The 21079-nt window shown below is 48.2% G+C and overlaps 1 protein-coding gene across 1 annotated transcript in view; it reads left to right on the plus strand.

Annotated features, from left to right (window-relative positions):
- The window catches only part of SHB (SH2 domain containing adaptor protein B), a 147079-nt gene that overhangs the window by 86984 nt on the left and 39016 nt on the right, over nucleotides 1-21079 (plus strand). The window contains exon 3 of the mRNA XM_023203137.2: nucleotides 5830-6045. Coding sequence (XP_023058905.1) covers nucleotides 5830-6045 — 216 coding nt within the window. The remainder of the gene's footprint in view (nucleotides 1-5829; nucleotides 6046-21079) is intronic.

The raw sequence follows: 21079 nt of genomic DNA on the forward strand, positions 1-21079 counted from the left end.
CCTCTGATGGACCTGGGCAAAGTAAATTGAAAACCTTCTGGGGAAGATTTACTGTTCTAGAAGCCATTAAGCACATTTGTGATTCATGAAAGGAGGTCAAAATAGCCACATTAATAGGAGTTTGGAAGAAGAGTCCAGTCCTCACAGATGACTTTGAGGCCTTCAGGACTTCAGTGGAGGAAGTAACTGCAAATATGATGAAAATAACAAGAGAACTAGCATTAGAAGTGGAGTCTGAAGATATGACTGAACTGTGGGACTCTTATGATGAGCAGAGACAGTTTTCTTGAGGTGGAATCTATTCCTGGTGAAGATGCTGGGAACATTGTTAAAATGACAACATAGGATTTAGAATAGTACATAAACTTAGTTGATAAAACAGCAGCAGAGTTTTAAAAGATTGACTCCAATTCTGAAAGAAGTTCTGCTGTTTGTAAAATGTTATAAAACAGCATTTCCCTACAGAGAAATCTTTCGTGAAAGGAAGAGTCAATCTGTGCGGCAAATTTTGTTGTCTCATTTTAAGAAATTTCCCCAGTTCCGGGGAGGGGCATAAAAAAAGGAATTTCCACAGCCACCTCGGCCTTCAGGAACTACCACCCTGATCAGTCAGCAACCATCAACATCAAAGCAAGACCCTCCACCAGCAAAAGGATGACTCACTGAAGGCCCAGATGATTATAAACAGTTTTTGGCAATAAAATATTTTTTAAATTAAAGTACTACATTTTTTAAGGCAGTGGTATTGCACATTTAATATACTACAGTATAATATAAATATAACTTTTGTATGCATTGGAAAACCAAAAACTTTTACAGGTGCCTACCACCATGCCCGGCTAATTTTTGTATTATTAGTAGAGATGGGGTTTCACCATGTTGGCCAGACTGGTCTCGGACACTTGACCTCAAGCGATCTGCCCACCTTGGCCTCCCAAAGTGCTGGGGTTACAGGCATGAACCACTGCACCCAACTTTGGTGAGTTTTTTTTTTTTTTTTTTTTTTTCAGGGAGGCACAAAGTTGGTGAATACTGGAGCAAAGTATAGCTTGTTGCTTGTGGCCTGGGCAATCTTTTAAACCCCCATTATATCCTCTCAGGATTATCGTCTGCTCTCCTTCCCCAGCCCTTAACCTTCTCCACATTCCCATGGGCAGACCCCACCATGGCCACAGTCTATGGACAGCACACCCGCCTAGCTCTCCTAGTGAACGGGCCCAGGCAAATTCTTAGGGTCCCTTTCAGTTCTAACGTTCTCTGATTCTAAAGAAAGTGCTTTATTCTTCTGTTCTTTCTGTGTATGTAGTTATACTTGCAAACCTTTCTGCTCCAGAGGTCAACAGAAACCCCCACCCTGTTAATGTTTCTGCTCTCTGCCTAAGAGGCACGAAATTACAGCCTGCTACCTAATATTAAAGGTCATTTTGCATGAATGTGTAGATGGTGATGTCCAGATAACTTGTGACTTAAAACATGTGGTCACAGATTCCCCTGTGAGATCGGTCTCTGGACCCTCTTGGATTGGCCCAGCTAATAAGGAGGACGGGCCTGGTAGTTAGGCAGGAGGCAGCAACATCTGGCAAGCTGGCCTGGCACAAGGGCCTTCGATGTCCTGGGGCTGTTGGTGAGGCTCTCCCAGGAGAGAAGATGCTCCCAAATGGGCATTTTCTTGGGGAAAGGCAGCTGCTTCCTAAACACACACAGCTCCTGGAAGCCCAACCTGCTTAAAATCATATTTACTCTCATGGGGCTTAAAATCCTATTTACTTTCGTGTGCTTCTCATCTTAATCACATTTTTTCTGCTCTAGTGTCTTTATTCATTATTTAAAACAACTTTCAAAAATAATTATGCGATAACCCCTTCTCCTCTACACAGTAGCTGTTTACCTTCCTGTATTGTGTTTTACAGCTCTTGGTGTTGTGGATGTCTGTACTTACAACACTGCTGTCATCACAGTGTAGATATTATAGGCCAAATGTGTGATGTCGGTATTTACCAATGCCCAGGCAAGGAGCAGAATTCCCTGTGGGGCCCTGCTCACATTGAGACTTGTTTAAAAAGCCGGCATTATGCTTTGCCCTCCACACATAAACAATCTTGCATTTTACTTTTTAGCTTAGCATAATTTCATGCACGGTTTTCCATGTTGCTACATAATCTTCAGATTTATCATTTTAATGGCTGCTTAATATTCCATCCAGTTAACAGGCCATAATTTACTTAACTGTTCCCTATTGTCTAGGCCTTAATGAAAATTTGAATTCGCCATGTAATATAGCGGGGGAGGCTTGTTTTAATCATTACCATTTTAACATCCCCTGCCCTAACTGCATGCCATTACTAGCCCAGCTTTGGTAAGGTGCAGATGCTTCTGGAACAATAAATCCTGCATGAGAGTGTATGTACAAGTGCTCTGATTTAATAGCTAATCTGTTCACTGCACATGTTTCCCTTTAAGGCTGGTGTTTATGTAGAATATCCGTCTCTTCTGCATATTGTGTAATACTAAACTGTATGCATTTGGCATATTGTCCCAGATCCTTTATCACTGCTGTCAGGGACTTTCATAAAGTATCTGGAATTTGGGGGTAAACAGTGGTTTCTGGCTGCCAGTTCTCTTTCATTTATCCCACCACATTCACTGAGTATCTCTTTGGCGTGAGAGTGAACAAAAGCACTCCTGATTATCAGGGGCCCAACGGGAAGTACATCTGTGAATTGTTTGTGGTTCCTTTAGATTAAATGGTGAATTGCATGAAAAGTGCTTCATCAACTGTGTACATGGGAGTGGTTGCTGCTTTTGTGAAGGAGGGTGAAGAGGAAGGTGGTTTTCCCAGATCAGTGCCTTCTCAGCTGCCATATCCTCAGCCCCCAGAATTCTGCAGGCAGGAGGCTAGACTTCACTCCTCAGAACTGAGGAAGACGAATCCAGGTGATGAGGACCCTACAAAGCAATAAGTAGCAGATTAGATAGTTTGGTAGATTTAGTGATTTACGAAGTTGTCCACCGTGCTTAACAGTTGGTCTTCACCTTAAAGTGACAAAGTCCTACCACTCTATAGCTTTTCCCTTCTCTTTTCCTGTTCCTCCCTCTGTAAAAAAAAAAAAAAAAAAAGCATCATCCTCAAAATTAATAAATGATCCCAGTTTACTCATGGGACCCAATAAAAGCTATGTTTACCAAAATATGGGACACCTTCTCATCAATGTGGTATTAGGTGTCCTGAGAACTACATAGTGAGAAGATTTTTTCCCTTTTTATTCTTTCTCTTTCTGGAGAGAGAACATTATTCATATTTGCCAGAGAAAGTGTCTGTTTGCTGATTGCATTTCCCAGTGGCTCTCCAACACTTGCAAATCTCCCCTCTCAGCAGAGAAAGCAAGCCCCACGCTCAACTTCCCAGCAGGCATTGTTGGTTCTCATTCATTCTGCTTAGTATCTATTTTTGGCAAAGAATGATGGCTTATGGGATGGTGATCCAAATTCTCCTTTTTAAATGAGTTATTTTATCTAAAAAGTGAGGCAAGATAAATAAAAATGGTAAGTAACCACCCAACTGGTAGGCAGAAATGGCCCAAGTCGTGAAGTCACATGGCTAAATAAAGTTTGAGAAATACTAGCATAAATTCATGTAAATACTAACGATCACAGGCACAGCATCCTTAGCTTCTGTTTCATCAGGGCGTGTGTCCACATGAGCCAACCTGGATCATAAAGCCCAGCCTAAAAGCAGCTCTCTTTCTCAGAAGGGCTAATGTCATTTGTGTATGTTTTATCAGCTGCTCTTCAAGGAGCATAACTCCCGTGGCTTCTGCCATATCTTTATGCCATCAGAATTCTGATTTCGGGAAGGCCTCAAGAGAGCATTGAAATAGCTCACTTATAGTCCTCACCCCTTTTGCATCAAGCCTCACGTTTACTCCCTCACCTCCTTGGACCTGGTGCTCTAGCCAACATGGACAGTGAATATACATAATGATGGAATATTAGCCTGAAAAAGGAAAGTCATACACATGCTACAACATGAAAGAACCTTGAAAACATTATGAAACTGAATGATTCCACATTGTTCAGGATGTGCCTAGACGGATCAGATTCATGGAGACAGAAAGTAGAAGGGTAATTGTGGAGGCTGGGGAGGGATAATGGGGAGTTAGTGTTTAATGGGTACAGGGTTTCAGTTTGGGAAGATGAAAACGTTCTAGAGATGGATGGTACCAAAGGTTACCAACAGTGTGAATATACCTAATGTCACTTAATTGTACATTAATCATGGCTCAAATGGTCATGTTGGCTGGGTGTGGTGGCTCACACCTGTAATCCCAGCACTTTGGGAGGTGGAGGTAGGCAGATCACATGAGGTCAGGAGTTCGAGGCCAGCCTGGCCAACATGGCAAAACCCCATCTCCACTAAAAATACAAAAATTAGCCAGGTGTGGTGGTGCACATTTGTGCTTCTAGCTATTTGGGAGACACAAGAATCGTGTAAACCCGGGAGGCAAAGTTTGCAGTGAGCTGAGATTGTACCACTGCACTTCAGCCTGGGTAACAGAGTGAGACTCCATCTAAAAAAATAAATAAAATAAAAAAATAAAATAGAATAGAATAGAATAAAATAAAATAAAATTCTCAATGTTATTATATGTATTTTACCACAATAAAAAATAAAGTAGGCAGCAAGCACGTTCTTTCCAGCCTCATTGCATTGGCTTGTCCTGGTCCTACCACCAGGAAGCTGCCCCTCTCCTGTTTCCAGTTGTCAGAGCTGACGGCTCAAATGCCATCTCCCTTCCCTCCTGCCCTGCCACTCCCAGGTCCTGCACTGAGCCCCCTTTGCCACCAAGCATGATGGCGATTTAGGCACATGTTGTGTCTGCTGGGAACAGTGGGGTTCCTGAAACCAACCTCCATGGTAAACCTTCCCCACATTCCCCACTCGGGCCATGCACATAGTATCCATGATCAAACAGCAGGTCAAATTTCCCTGTTTGACCCGGAAGTGCCTGATTTTAGCATCCTAGCATCCATCCTTCCAACTACTACTGGCCTCCCAGGACTGAGCAGCAGCCAAAATGAACACCTCCTTTCTGGGACCTCATCTAGACAGGCAGACACCCCTCAGCCCACACCAGTGCCAGGCCTTAGCATCTTCTCTAAGAGCTTTCTTTCTTTATTCAGAAGTGAAGCTGGACACCCTCTGAAATCCCTAAATGTATTCAGTCTATTTAGAAGATGTTCTGAGGGAGGTAGAAATAAAGGGAAGGGGTCACTCAGCTTTTGCAGGGGAGAAAAGTGGCCTCTGGTCTCATTGGGGAGGCTCTTGCTGGTTCTTTTAAATGAATGTGTGAGCAGGTGGAAACTGGATGCTTGTGGGAACTGCATGGCCTAGTCTTTTCCTTGTACAGATGAAGACTGAAAGTCCAAAGAGGGCAAGGAACTGCCCTAGAGGGAAAGACCCCGGCCTGCCCATGAAGCAAGGAGTCAGAAGCTCTGCATGTTCTGGGTGGACATCAGGACACACCTGGAACATCATGTTCACATCTGGGCTCTGCCTCTTAAGACTGAGATTCTTGAGTGGATGGAGGCAGGGCTGTCATTCGGTCTGCCAGCCTGTGAGCCTTGTGAGCAAGCCTGGCCCAGGAAGAGCAGAGACACGGCATTGGGGGTTGGTGGGGTAGGTAAAACCCAGACAGAAGTCTGTCTCTCTGACACCCTCACCACCCCACTGGCAGCTCTGAGTTTGTGGTGTTTCTGGGTGGGAATCCAGGTGAGGAAGTGCATACCGCACTTCCATTTAATCTCTGCTTCCTTCCTTTTTGCCTGCAGAATTTCAGAGGCAGGAAAGCATCCGGTCCCAACATAAAGGTATCCAGTTATATGACACCCCTTATGAACCTGAAGGCCAAAGTGTTGACTCGGACTCGGAGAGCACAGTCAGCCCCCGACTGCGGGAGAGCAAGCTGCCCCAGGATGATGACAGGCCCGCCGATGAGTACGACCAACCTTGGGAGTGGAACCGAGTCACCATCCCAGCCCTGGCAGGTAAGGAGCCCTGACGCTGCTCAGGAGGCAGCTGCTGAGCCGTGCTCAGCACTCACCTTGGTCCCCGCCTGCGCTCAGGACAAACTCCAGGACTGTTTAATAATCTAATTGGGTGGTCTTATTTCTCAGTACCCTCAAAGATGTAGGCTGCAGAGGAAAGGGAGAGGTGAGGGAAGGGAAACCAGGCCAAGGAGAAATTCTGGGCCTGGCTTCCAGGGTCTCAGTGTTCCAGCCTCTGCACTTTTCAGAGACGGCTCAGATGCTGTCATTGTCTGGCTCTGTCATGGTGCTATTTATTGATAATGCCGTAGCTCACTGAAACCAAGAGTTTAGTTTTCAGTTTTTTTTATTTTTTGAGACGGAGTTTCGCTCTTGTTGCCCAGGCTGGAGCACAATGGCACGATCTCGGCTCACCACAACCTCCACCTCCCAGGTTCAAGTGATTCTCCTACCTCAGCCTCTTGAGTAGCTGGGATTACGGGTGCCTGCTACATTGCCCAGCTAATTTTTTGTATTTTTAGTAGAGACGGGGTTTCACTATGTTGGCCAGGCTGGTCTGAAACTCCTGACCTCATGTGATCCACCCACCTCGGCCTCCCAAAGTGCTGGGATTACGGGTGTGAACCACCGCGCCTGGCCTGATTTCAGTTTATAGAAGGAACTCTCTTAGAAAGTAAGAGGAAACCAGTGTGCACAGCAGCTTCTATTGGCCCTGAGCCGGCCCGGTGAGCCCACCCAGTGCTGCGAGCTGAGCTAGGCCTGCAGGGCTCACAGGGCTGCTGTGTCTTCTATTCCAGCTTCAGCGTGCACCTGCTCACAGAGCACAGGTGATAGGCAGAGCTCAGCCCCTCCCAGATGACCTTCCCCTGGCCAAGAGCCCTTTGAGTGACTTGGGTGTCCCCTTCCTCCCTACTCAGAGGCTGGTTTTTCTAGAATCTGGGTATCTGTCACATTTCTAGAACTCCTCTCCCACAGCCCTTTTGAAAAGTGATCTTGGGCATGTGCATCATAAATCATAAACCTAAGCTCACACCTTTTTATTCTAATCCCACTCCTCAAAATCTATGCCAAAGTTATGATAAAAAAAATTCAGAAGGCCGGGCGCAGTGGCTCACACCTGTAATCCTGGCACTTTGGGAGGCCGAGGTGGGTGAATCACTTGAGGTTGGGAGTTCAAGACCAGCCTGACCAACATGCAGAAAACCCGTCTCTACTAAAATACAAAATTAGCTGGGCGTGGTGGCACATGCCTGTAATCTCAGCTACTCAGGAGGCTGAGGTGGGAGAATCGCTTGAACCTGGGAGGCAGAGGTTGCGGTGAGCCGACATTGCACCATCGCACTCTAGCCTGGGCAACAAGAGCAAAAAATAAAAATGAAAAACAAAAAAAATTCAGAAAAGGCATTGTTTATAATCACGGAAAATTGAGAGCAACCCAAATGTCCAGCAACGGGGGCCGGATTTCTGTGCGTCTCTGTGGTGGAATATTGGAATATTGTGCAGCCTCTAAAAGGTGATGTTTAGCAAGAGTTCATAACAACCTAGAGAAATGCTTATGTCTGTTGTTAAGAGATGAAAAGCCAAATGCCAAACAATGTTTAGGTATCTGAGAGTTTAGGCATGTAAAAAGAGAGACAGTGAGTGACATTTAATTCCTACCACACTGACAGTCATAAAGGGAAACTTTTTATTTTTAATTTGTTTAAAATTTATTTTGCCTTAAATCTCCTCTTTTTTCATATATAACTAGACCCTTTCTCCCTTTCTAACCCCAAACAGTGAGGCCTCTACCCTGCCCTTATCCCAGGCCCCTTAATTGCTGTACTAGCCATTCCAACGCAGATTACTCACAGTTCCTTGAATATAGCATGCACTGAGCAAATCCCTTTTTTCTAGCTAAAATGCCCTTCCCTGTCTGTCTTATCTGGAACAATCCTATGCCTCCTTTGAGGTCCAGCTTAAATATTATCATCTCTCCAAGCCCTCCCTGGTACACAGCCATGCACCCCACAGGCTTCCTGCTGCCCCTGTGGGTCTGCCAAGTTTCCTGCATACATCACTGGGGGAATATTTCTCACACCACATCAGGGTTAGTTCTGTTTTGGTCTCACCTGCCAGGCTGTGAGGTCCTCAAGAACAACCTGTCCCATCACCTTTCTGGAGCCCCAGCTCCTGACTGATAGCCAAAGATAAGAGTCATCCTATAACTGGGGGTCCTGAGTTGCCCCAGGCCTCTCCTGTCATTTTACAGCCTCCTCTAATTCCTTGAACCAAAGGAATCCAAGGCCTGTGCCCTGGGCATGGCTGATCAGGGGCTGTGCTTCTCTGGGCATGGGAGGAACTGGGGCCATCCAAGAGCTTACTCTTTGCAAACACGAGTTTGATTAAAGGGCTAAAAGGGCTCAGGTGGCAACTTTCCCAGACACCCAGGGCCCACATTATAAGGTAGCACCACAGGCAGGTGTGGGGTCTCACCCTCCCCTGGACTGACCACCTGTGGGCTTCTCAGGGGCTGCCCTTGCCTCTGACGGTCTAGTCTAGCCTGGCATCTTGATACTCAAAGTGTAGTCCCTGAACCAACAGCATTGGCCTCACTGGAGCTGGTTAGAAATGCAGAGTCTCAAGTCCCATCCCAGGCCTGTAAGTCAGAATCTGTTGTAACAAGATCCCAGGTGATTTGTGAAAGTGAAAAGCAGTTCCCCTATTGGACATCATCTTTGAAAACTCTCAGGCCAGAACTTGCCCACTTCTGCCCAAAGGTGGTTTTAGAACTCCTGTACATTTAGTTGTTCACAAAGGATCATAAGGTCTCAGATGGAACTGTCTCAGAATGAGTTTCTGAGCCCACAAGCATCCATTTTGGCCTGGGTTTTGTGTGGTAGAGTTGCCATCTCAGGTGTCACGGTCAGTCTGAGTTATTGGGCTGTTGATAGGAGATAGACACAGAATCACATCCAGGTCTGTGTCTCATCCAGTCACTGGCCTCTGTGGGTCCTGCTCCAGGGTGGGTGCTGGCTGTGCTTTTACCAAGCAGCTTTTGGCTCAGTTCTGCCTCCTGGGGCAGAGAAGGAGGAGACCATCTCACTCAGGGGCTGGGGGGGTCCTGTGGGCACCAGCCTTCTCTCCCCATGTCTGTGGACAGAGTCTATTAGGTGCTTCATTGGCAGGCGAGAAGCATCCTCACTGTTTCCTGTCGCTGGAGGGAAAGTGGAGAGGTGGGTGGGCCATCTCTCAGGTGACGAGGACGAATTGAAGTAGCTCGGTTAGATTGCTGATGTGTTGCCACAGCCCCATGGGTAAGACCAGAAGTGCAGCTGCCCGGGAATGACGGCAAGGACCCCCACCTGAGTCAGTGTTGTGTGTGCCTGTGAGAGTGTATGTCCACCTGCATGTGTGTGGGTATGTGTGCAAGTGTATGCACTCGCACTTGAGTGAGTCGTTGGTGTGGTCAGTGAGTAAGGCAGCTTAGCTGGGCCCCATCCATAACATAGTACCTGTTGGAAATGCCCTGTGCAGTTTTTTCTTGACTTTTGGGAGCTCTCTGCACTGAGTCTTTGGAGCCTGGGATGCAGGATCCGTAGCTGGAGGAAGAGCTGTATGGGATGGAATTGGCTGGCCAAAATCATTACCCTCTCCTTTCACCCCTTATATTCGCTGATTGTGCAGATTTGGCCTGGATTAAACTTGGACTGGGAACGGGGTCAGTGCTTTCAAATTTCCAAAGGGTGGAGAGTGTGGGGGACCCTTAAGGGACAGACCTGGGCCTGCCAAGTGGGAGTCACAGGGATTTAGGGCCCAGGTGAAGGGTAAGAATTTTGGTTAGACCTGAATGTGTGTAATGAGCTTCCCATCACTGGGGGTTTGCAAGCAGAAGCTTGAGCAAGGCAGGGCTCTGACAGAGGGTGTGTCTTGGGAGGTCAGTCTGCAACCAGCTCTGGGGATGCATCCAGGCTTCATTCCATCAGAACCCCAGCATGCTGATCAGAGATGGGGAGAGGGGAAGATGGCTGAATTATCTCCATCCATCTATGAAGCAAAAGTTCCTTGCAGCTTGCAAAGCACTGTCCCGAACTGCATTCGTGAAAAGAGGAGCCTCTCAGGCACTGCCTCAGCATTCTCCACCGGAGCGCCCTTCTTGGGCAGTGTTTCTGGAAGTCAGCGCCTTCCTTCCCATCTCATCAGGCTGGGGCTGCCACCACGGAAGGCTGTTACCACTTCCCAGTTGTCACAAAAACAGCTCTTAGAGTGTGTGAGGTGGCCCCAACTTCTTAGGAATGAAAGTTTCCCCTTCTCTGAGAATGGCCGACATGGAATTTTATTAAGGATTCGGAGAGTTGTTGGTGAGAAATACTTGGAGCTGTCCAAAGAGCAAAGCCTGGGTGTTCATTACCTGCTCTTCTCCAGGAAGCTGACTGGCCTCACCAGACCCCCACTCCCACTGTCAGATCCCAATCCCCAGGACAATGCCCAGTCAGGTTCCACCACCAGCTACTGGCTGCAGCTCTGCCTCCACAGAGAAGTGGTGTGGCTTCCATCAGGCTGTCAGCCCCCTTCCCACCCGGCAGAGACGCCTGCCTTCCAGAGCAGGCTAGACTCTGTTCCTGGCCCACTTTGAATCATCCCAGGAGTCTTTACAGCAACCAACAAATTGCAAGGCTGGCAGGTGGGTCTAGAAATGGCCTTCTTGCTCCGTCCCCAACCCACCCCCGCCAGATGCAACTCGAGCCCACATGAGGCCTATGTGACATCTCCTGCCCAATGTCGGGAAAGGGACAAGGAGCCTTGGATGATGTCATGGTGTCTGGGGGTGGTGCAGATTGGTGTGGCAGGTCTACCTGGTTGCCGGCCTTTGTGGCACAGATTGCAAGATGGACAAATGGAACCCAAGCAGAAAGTGGCCATGTAGGGAGGGGCCCATAGGCAGGGACCAAGGAGCTGGAGCGGTTACCTGTAGAAGCAGATTCTGGTGGAGGTGGCATGGATTTGGTGTCTTCACACCTCTGAAGGACCAGTGTGAGGACTGGGAATGAACGTGTCCTGGGAGTCTCAGTTTCCCCACCTGGGAAGTGAGACCAGTAGTTCCCACTTCAGAAGGGTCTTGCTGAGACTTGATGGGTGTCACATCAGGAAAGTACTGGCATCGTTGCTAGCACTTAGCACTTTCTGTGTGCATTGTCTCATTCAGTCCTCACAATCACTCTCTGGGAGGTTAGTTTCCTCCTTGTACAGATAAGGAAGCTAAGGTCCCATGAGAAGAAATAACTTGGCCAGGGGCCAGCCCATGGCTGGTCAGCAGCAGAGCCGGACTTTGAACCTGTCAGCTCCAACTCCAGAGCCCCTGCCCTAACCCAGTCAAATGTCTGGCCTCCCTGGTACTACCCAAGGTGCTGCAGGAAATACGTTTGGAGCTCTCATCCTCCCACAGCCCTCAAGAAGTATCGCATGCCCTTCATCTCACTTGCACTAATTTCTGCCACATCTACACCAGGATATGTTACTGGGTGGTGGCTTCCCACCTGAAATGGTTCCAACCAGGGTTTCTGTAAGGGACTGGGTTCTGGAGGTTCATGCCTTCATTGCGGGGGAACCAGTGCCATCCCATGGGTTGGTCATGTCCTGCCACCACTCAGCACAGAGAGGGGCCCACATACCATAGAGTCCCACTCTCCCTGTCCTTCTGGGGAAACTGAGGCTCAGAGTGGAGGAGGGAACAGCTGGAGACCTCATGGCAGAGCCAGTCAGGCCATACACAGAGGAATGACCAGCATTTCCTTTTAACCCAGTGGGTAAATGGCTATGTCTTTCATAATTTGCTCTTGTGTCTGAGAAGTAAGTAACCTTAGCTCTTGAGCTTGATGGAGGAGCCAGATGACAGGAGGGTGTGCGAAGGGCACCCCCTAGACCTTCTTGAGAAACTAAGTCATCTCATTTCGACTCACCCTCTGAAGCTTTGTCTCCATGAAAGTTACTCTTCAGGCAGTGTCCTGGGCTCAGTCAGGTCTGCCTTCCAGCAAAGATAAAAGACACATGACTCAAATAGTGCTCAGCATACTTATTTTGGGTACTTATCTGTCTTCCCCGCTAGCTCCTTGGCAGATTTTAGAAGTTTAGGACATGTTGGGACCCACAGGGCAATGGGAGGAGTCAGACAGTCCCAAGTTCACATGCCAGCCCCACCCTTCACTGCTTCAGGACCTGAGACAGACTGTTCAGTCTCCTTGAACCCTAGTTTACTTATCTGTAAAATGGGGATGGTCACAACTTCTCACATTGGATCTCTGTGATGATTAAATAAAAACAAAAGATCTGAACGAAAAGACAAGGTAAGCCCTAAACGATCATGCATGTAAGAATTGGTTTTGGTGTTCAGAGAGGGCTTGCTATATTACATAAAATTCAATTTAACATAGAAACCATGGTGCATAAAGAAATACTTAGTGGCCACAGAGGACCTGTTGCCAAAGCTCATTCCCAGTAATGCTTGGCAGTGGGAAGCAGGGATGGTGTGGAAAGCAGCACTTCTTCAGGAAACCCCATATCTCAATCCAGCAACAGTTCTAACGAGTCCCCTGGTTCTTCCATTCTTGACTCAATCCCTCCGAGGATTAGGCCACTGGTCCGCCTGGGTGGGAGAGGGTCCCCGGGGCCTTCCTCCAATCCACGCCTTCCCTCTTCTAGGTCTGACATGTCTGTGGATTTCTTTTTTGCCTGGAGCAGTGAGTCTTAAACTTGCAGGCTTCAGAATCACCTGGAGGAAATGTTATATAGATTGCTGGGGTTCCACCCCCAGGGTTCCTGATTCAGTAGATCTGGGGTGAGGCATGGGAATTTGCATTTCCAACAAGTTCCCAGGTAATGATGATGCTGCCATCTGGGGACTCCACTTCGAGAACATAGCGTGTATAGATATATGCTTTGTATTAGGTGTGGAGTTGGGTTAGAGTTAGGGAGGGGAGATCACCTCCTCCAGGAAGGAAGCCTTCCCTGGCACAACCAGTTCCTTCCCCTCTGTGCTCCTACTACACCCTGGAGTACACTGGTTTATTCTGAAATAACTAGATACACACTAGACACTGTCAGCCTGTGGGGTGCTTACGCTATGGTGTCACCCCTTAGGCAGCCTCCCTCTTGAGTTTTGACACCTTCAGAGCCTCATCAAGTGAGGCTAAAAGGGAAAGTAAGGCCCCAGGTATGTCTATTTCCTAAACAACTGTGAATCATCTCAGAGCCAGCTCAACTAGCTAATTTAAAATAATCCCATTAAGGTAAGGAAGGATGGGGAGGAACCAGGGACAGGAAATTAACATTTATTGAGCAGTAATTGTAATTCCAGCCTGGGTTAACCCTACAGAGCCTTGCAAGGTAGGGGTCACTTCATTGTTGTCACTCAGATGACGGTACTGAAGCTCAGAGAGTGTGAGCAGCTTGTCCACAGTCACACAGCTGTGAACTTGGGCAGGTCTGACTGCAGAGCACTTGTTCTCCCCACTGCTGTGTTGATATCCTGTGTGTGGCTGGGGTCAGGCTGGACATTCCCTTGCACACCGGTACAAGGCAGAAGCAATTGCACCCATACCATGTTGCCCTCATGACTTGTCACCGTCCCCCACAAACACAGTCACTCTGAAACTGGTTTAACGCCACCATTGTGTATGTAGGACACTGCTCCACACTTGCTATTCCCACCAAACTATGTGACTCATCTTCATGTGCTCAGAATAAACAGGGCCCCAGCATCTGCAGAGGGTCCCTTGGAGAATCTTAAACCCGGCCGCCACCACCTGCCCTAGCCAGGAGAATGCTGTCTCTTCCAAACTGGCTCCCCTTAGGCTCCCATGATGCTTCCTGTCTCCTGTATAGCTTCCCAGAATGCCTTGAGCCTGTGAGGAAATTAACAATTGTGTTTGTACCAAATGCTTTTTGCTATGTAATGAGTAACAGTTGTAATTAATGTTTAACACGTGTGAACAGCAGGTCTGCCCAGGAAAGGGGGGTTTCAGTGAGAGAACTGGGATCACTTGCTTCCTTTGGCTAATGTGTTACTGAGGGACAGGTTTTTCCAGTAGGTTTTTCTATTTGACGTATGAATAAATTCATTTAGTAAACTAAAAAAAAAAGGAGAGAAGAAAAACATCAATGTTTAATAGCTTTGTTTCATCTGCTAATTACATTGATAGAAATACTCCTCCCAGTGCCTTTGTCTCCTCAGTGGAAAAAAACCAAAGAGTTGATAGAATACCTTTGCTCTTCTGTTTGGCAGCTTAGAGATCTTCATGTGGATGGAGATGTTTAAATTCCCTGAGGTCAGAGACCGTGCCTGTCTTGTTCACACCTGTGATCTGTGCCTGGCACACAGTGAGCCCTCAGATATTTGAGTAAATCAGGCCAGATGCAGTAGCTCATGCCTGTGCTGAGGCAGGTGGATCACCTGAGATCAGGAGTTCGAGACCAGCCTGGCCAATATGGTGAAACCCTGTCTCCACTTGAATCCAGGTCTCTGCTTGAATCCAGGCCTCCTGAATCCCGGAGGCCCCTAACAAGTTCAGCATAAACCCTGTGTGCAGTGCAATACAGTCTCAAAAACAACCACAGTAACCACAGTGATACAACTATCAGTACTCACTGTGCCCCCAACTCTCAGTGCATAGTATCACCCCCACTGTACAGATGAGGAAACAGAGACAACTTGGCCCAGGTCATCCCACTAGCAAGTGACAGCACAGGACTTTAAATCCAGATACCCCGGCCCCAAAATAAAAATTAGCAAGACATGGTGGCAGGTGCCTATAATCCCAGCTACTTGGGAGGCTGAGGCAGGAGACTCGCTTGAACCCCGGAGGTGGAGGTTGCAGTGAGTCGAGATCGTGCCACTCACTCCAGCCAGGGCAACAGAGCGAGACTCTGTCTCAAAAAAAAAAAAAGATATTTGAGTAAATCAGGTCTCAGGAAAACCAACCCCGTGTTCTCTTAGGAGCAGTAGAATACCAATAAATCTCATGGCCTGCCCACACACAGACGGTGTGTTTCATGTCTTTCTTGCATGCTGTATACCTGTCTCCTCGCTATGTGAGGCAGTGGGAAGGCATTTCTGAGTAGCCATTGACTGCTGTGGCTGCCACCTCCGGCCTCAACTCCCAGGGAGAAGTGGACAGCATGTCCCTGCCTGTCTGAGGATTGGCTGTGAATCCAAATGCCACATTGTGGACCTGGACACTGGTGTGCTGGTCGGGTGCAGGCAGCCCTGGCAAGCCACGTTTGTGGCCAGTACCTGGCCTGTCCCCCGACCACCACTCCCCATCTGTCCTGGCCTCCCTCACAGCCATCCACAATGGGCAGCAGAGAAACATACACAGTGGGACTGGGGCTTTGGGTCTTATGGACAGGGAGACTCATTTCCACAAATGCCTAGCCTGCTCCTTGCAGGTCTTTGGGCTTGTGGATGGGGAAAAAGTCACTTTCCCAGGCTCTAGGATTCTGTGTAAGTGTCTGTGGGTGTCTGCAGGTGAAAGTGTCAGGAGACATACTGTATCAGACGTGTGTAGGTTCCAGGTATGTTTGACAGTTGGGCTGGCCCAGAACTCAGGAAGGAACTTCAGGCGCCGGGGCGAGGGGTATCCGGATTTAAAGTCCTGTGCTGTCACTTGTTGGTGGGATGACCTGGGCCAAGTTGTCTCTGTTTCCTCATCTGTACAGTGGGGGTGGTAGTATGCACTGAGAGTATGAGCACAGTGAGTACTCATAGTTGTATCACTGTGGTTACTGTGGTTGTTTTTGAGACTGTATTGCACTGCACACAGGGTTTGTGCTAAGCTTGTTAGGGGCCTCCAGGATTCAGGAGACCTGGACTCAAGTCCAAGTTCACGTCTAGCTGTTGACTCTGGGTGAGTCAGTCCTTTTTCCAGCCCTCCATTTCCCATCTGCATAATGAGTTATGACAATAACTCATTTGGCAGCCATAGAGGCCTCTGCATTCGGGTTATTTCATCATCTTCATTGGGCTTTATCTTTAGATTTCCTGTAGCCAAGCAGCAGATCTTAGGGTGGGGTCCTTGCTCCCAGCAATAGCATTCATTTTTCCTCTGGGGATGTCACAAATAAGAGGACAAAGGCACACCCCTTCTGCCAGGCCTGCTGTCCCCATCCCAGGCTTGGACATGTGTGTACAGCATTCCTGGAACCCAGGCAGCGTCCTGGCACCTGCCTCACAGCCTTCCCGCTTGCCTGCTTTGTGGTGAGTTGCTGGCTGCCTCCCTTCACAATGAGGACCTCTGTTCTCAAGCACCTCCCATCATGAGTGGCAGCACAATGCCCTGAGGTCTGTGTGTGTCTTCCAGGCGAACACAGAGGCCTCTTGTTGGTGATCCTGGAAATACAAATCAAACATTTGCTGAGCCACTCGTCCTACAGGTATCTGGAAGGAACCTACACTCACTGGGCAGGTGGGGTAGGTGGGTGAGCGAAACTCACTCTTGAACTGGAGGGAAGAAGGGGCCTCACCTCTCTGGGCCTCGGTTATGTCATCTATAAAATGGGAGTTCTCATACTTGTTTAGGAATTCTAATACTTGTTTTGCTGTGTGTTGGTGAGGGTCAGATGAGATGATACAATACATTGTTTGGAAAGCTGAAACAGCAGAGGCCCACTGTCATGCAAACAGAGTTTCAGTCATCTACAGGTGTTAGTGCATTGTTGTGAAAGTTGATGGCATTTTCATAGACTCCGGGGGTCATGTAGTCCACCCCACCTCCCATACCAATGCATAATCTCCCCTCCTTGCCCCCTCCTGGGGTCGCACAGCTCCCTGGGCAGCAGCCCCTTCTGTGCTCTCCACCCCAAGCTCTCCCCACTCTCACCCACCTTTCCCCCTCACCAGCACCCTGGAGTCCCAGCCTAGCTGTCGGTGCTATGCAGGAACCCCTGCCAGGGACTGTGTACAAGGCCCTGGGCACCTTGACTCTGCCTCTGTACTTTGTTTTTATAGAGTACTAGAACATTTGTGAACCAACACCAGGGCCAGAACAGCCTTCAAGCCCCTCCTGTCAGTCACATATGGTTTACAAATGTGGCCCATGTGCATTCTAGCTCATCCGCAGAGGGGCTAAGAAGCTTGTGGCAGTTGAGAGCTCCTTGCAAGTCAGTCTACACACGGTACCTTGTTTTTCATCGTTCCAACCTTTATTGCCTCTGCTTAAAGGAAACTTCATCTTATACTGGAGAACTGAGAGGGTCATAGACTTCAGGCCAGAAAGAAGCAGCCAGACAGTCAGAACTTGGAGAACCATACCAGTCTTCTCTGGGTCCTGTTGCTCCATTCCAGTTCTCTTTGAATGACCCCCTATCCCCGGGAGCCACTGCCCACCCCCTTGGTCAGTGGTGAGGACAAAAGGATGTGTGGCAGACTGTCAACTCTTCTCTCACTGCACCTCTGCCAGGAAAGGCACTCCTGGGTGGGGGAGGCTGCCCAGGGCTGCAGTCCCAAAGCAGAGGGCTCAAGGGCTAGCGCTAGGACCCACTGCCTGTCATAGCAACCTGTTCCTATTGCCCTGGGCAAGTTACCTGACCATACCAGGCCTCACTTGTAAAAAACATGGACAGTAATAGCACTGACCTCATAGGTTTGCCACAATGACTAGAGAAGAACACAGACTTTAAGTCCTCCATGGTGCCTGCCCATGAGCAGGAATCACTAAATAAAGAGTAAGCTAGGCCAGGTGTGGTGGCTCCTTCCTGTAATCCCAGCGTTTGGGGAGACTGAGGTAGGAGGATCACTTGAGGCCAGGAGTTCAAGACCAGCCTGGGTAAGATAGTGAGCTGCCACCTCTACAAACTTAAAAAAAAAAAAAAAAATTTAGCCCAGCATGGTAGCAGGCACCTGTAGTCCCAACTGCTTGGGAGGCTGAGGCAGAAGGATGGCTTGAGCCCAAGAGTTCAAGGTTACATTGAGCTATGATCATGCTACTGCACTCCAGCCTGAGTGACAGAGTGAGACCTTGGCTCTTAAAAAAAAAAAAAAAAAAAAAAAAAGATGAAGCCATTTTTCAAAATTGTTCCCAAAGTCACTTGAGGAGTGAGTCCAGCTCCTGAGTTTCCTTTGTTGGCTGATGAATGGAAGATTTATAGTCCTGTTGAGCAGGATGCAGGTTCATTCCTTCAACAGGTGTTGAGCATCCTCTGTACATCAGGCACTGTTTTAGGTATTGGGGATTTAGCCTTGAACAAAACAGAATGAAATGCCCTGTCCTCTTAGAGCTTCTGACTCCAGAATTTCAGCAGGAGCCATAGAAAAAGAGGTGGTTTCTGATACAGGCATTGTTTCAGAGCATAGATGTGGCCGTGGATCGGGGTTACCTGCTTATAGGGGTCCTGCCTGGACCTTGGCACGTCATCAATTGCCTTCACGGTACAGGTATTGTCAGCCCTGGTTTGCTGATGAGGCAGCTAAGGCTCAAAGAAGTTTAAGAAACATGCCCCAAGTCACTCAGTAATGACAGAGACAGGATTCAAACCCAGGTCCTCCTGATTCCTAAGCTGTGAGTCGAGCCACTGCAGCTCCTCCATTCCCTGGGTGGGTTTCAGCCATGGGCCATTCATTGGAGCTAGCTGCAGGTCAGCCATGGGGAGACTCCAAGGAGACTGAGGCACAAGGCCCCATCTCTGCAAAGTGTCCAATTGTGAGAAGACACCTACATGCCTCAGTGTTACAGAGGCCAGTGCCAGAACAGTGGTGCAGACTTTGGAGCTCAGAGGAGGAGAAAGGAATTCTACCTGGGGGTCTAGAGCAAATCCTACCTCAGGAGGTAACGTTGGAGCTGAGCTCTGAAGAATAGCTGGGTTTTTTGCAGAGAAATAGTGAAGTAAAGGGATTCTAGAGGGTAGACTTAGCCAAAGCAAAGCCCTGAAGACAAAAAAGCAGATGATAGATCTGGGGACTGCCTGTCCTTTGTGACTGGAGCCTAAGGGTGGGTGTGGAACCCACAGGGGTTTTGTAGGGGAAAATGCATTATTACATCAAATTCAGGGGAACTTGAGCACCAGAATGAATTTGCCCTTTGCCCTGGGGCACTGGGGAGCCAGGAAGGGTTTGCAAGCCCAGGAGAGCTATACTTTAGAGATCCATCGGCTTTTTGGAGTTTGCTCTCTGGCCAGCTCTGAACAGTGGACAGGATCTCTTTCCAGGACAGTGGAAAGAGATCCACCCTGAAGGAACACATTTATCTCATCCAAGCACCTTTTCCACATGAAACTTCTGTGAGTTAGGGGCAGACAAGAGACTGGAGAGGGCAAAGAAAAATAAATCCCAGGCGCAGCACCCACAGCACCCAGGCTGACTGGGAAGGGTGGTGTGGATGCCCCCTGAACTACAGGAGATGTACTGAGGGCTGGGAGCCACCAAGAGGGAGACGATGGTTCTCTGCAGGTGGGATCAGGGTAAGCTTTGTGGAGGAGGTGGCATTTATGCCAGACCTTTTCTAGACATCATTCAGATGGAGCAGAAGGGCAGTAATTCCAGGCCTAGAAGTAGGAAGTGCACAGCAGGGAGGCCAGATGAGGCCCAGCTCCTGCCACACCAGCAGCCCTCAGGTATTCTTGTGGGGAAGGAAGACTCAAGGGTGGGATGAGCTTGACCCTGCAGGCCTGCAGTCCTGGGCTCGACCCTCGCCCTGCTATTTGGCTTTCAGACCCTGGAGGAGTTCCTCCTACCCTTCCTCTGAACCTCTGTTCCTCACCTGTTACCCACGTGGCAGGGCCAGTAGGAGGGATAGAACTAAGCTAGGTGTCTTGGATGCTGTCTTCTGTTGTTAGCAGTGACCACACTTCAGGACTGATTGGTATAAAATCTGTAATACAAGCAAAAAGGGGACCAATCCAGATGGGAGGGCCAGGAAAGCTTCCTAGAAGCGGGGCACTTGAGCTGAGTCTCAAGGAATGAGTCCTGTCACCATGGCAGAACTTTTGGAAAGATATTGACCAGGCTCTCTCTCCCATCAGCCACCAGGATCTGGTCTCCATCATCGAAACCAAAGTCAGAAGCTTCAACCTGAGCCTCAACCTGCCCAGCTCTAAATCTCACTTTCCTCCTTCAGATTCCGACTTCCATTTTTAATTGCCCATAGGTGAAATTAATTAGGTTCTGTCATTCTAATGACTCACGGGGGGTAGCACATTTTTTTCTCTAAATGCAGATATTCTTTTGAGGTATTGTGTCTTTATCTTTTGCAAAAAAATCGCTAAATTAAAAGAACTGCCATGTTAAATTGCAGATTAAGGAGAAACTTAATTAGAAGGAATGAGAGCAGTTGTGTTTGCAGCTTTTGTTCTTAACATTTTTTTTTTCTTACGCTGCCGAATCACTGCACTTGGAGTTCGTATATTTGTATTTTAGGTGAAATGATTTGCCTAATTAAGCCTGTCACTCATCACCACCTGTTCTCTCTAAGATATATGGCTATATTATTAAGCTTGCCAGCAAATATATAAATTATTTCAGTGGGGAATTATAGTGTTGACTAGGTTGTTACTAGTTTTTAATCCAATTTATCTGGTATGAAAACCAATTTTTTTCCCAATAAAGCAAAACAGTAGCTCATTAAGTTTCTTCATTTAATCACTTATTGAGCATCTGTTCTGTTGCCAGTAACTGGGCTAGGCATGGGGGAAGGGGCACATGGTACAGCCCCACCCTCAAGGGGCTCCCCGGGAGCCAGGAAGGACACGCAATTAGGGTGCTACGATCAAGGCGAGTCTTGGGAGAGGTGAGGTCCAGGAAGTCTTCCTGAAATAGGTGACCTCTGGAGGGTAAGTGGAATGAGTCAGGTGAGGAGGTTGGTGGACCTGAGACTGGACAAGCAGCCGAGTCCTAGAGAACCTTTTGGGTTGCGCCGAAGAGCTTGGGCTCGCTCCACAATCATGTTCTGTGCTCCATGCCTCTCTGCTCACCTTCTGTATCGGGACATCGATTGTAGAGATTTATATTGGCAGAAATCCCCCAATCCTGATTTTAGCTGGTGGAGCCCCAGGATGTCAGGAGTGAAAG

This window comes from Piliocolobus tephrosceles, chromosome 14, assembly GCF_002776525.5.
Source record: "Piliocolobus tephrosceles isolate RC106 chromosome 14, ASM277652v3, whole genome shotgun sequence".
Classification (NCBI taxonomy): Eukaryota; Metazoa; Chordata; class Mammalia; order Primates; family Cercopithecidae; genus Piliocolobus; species Piliocolobus tephrosceles.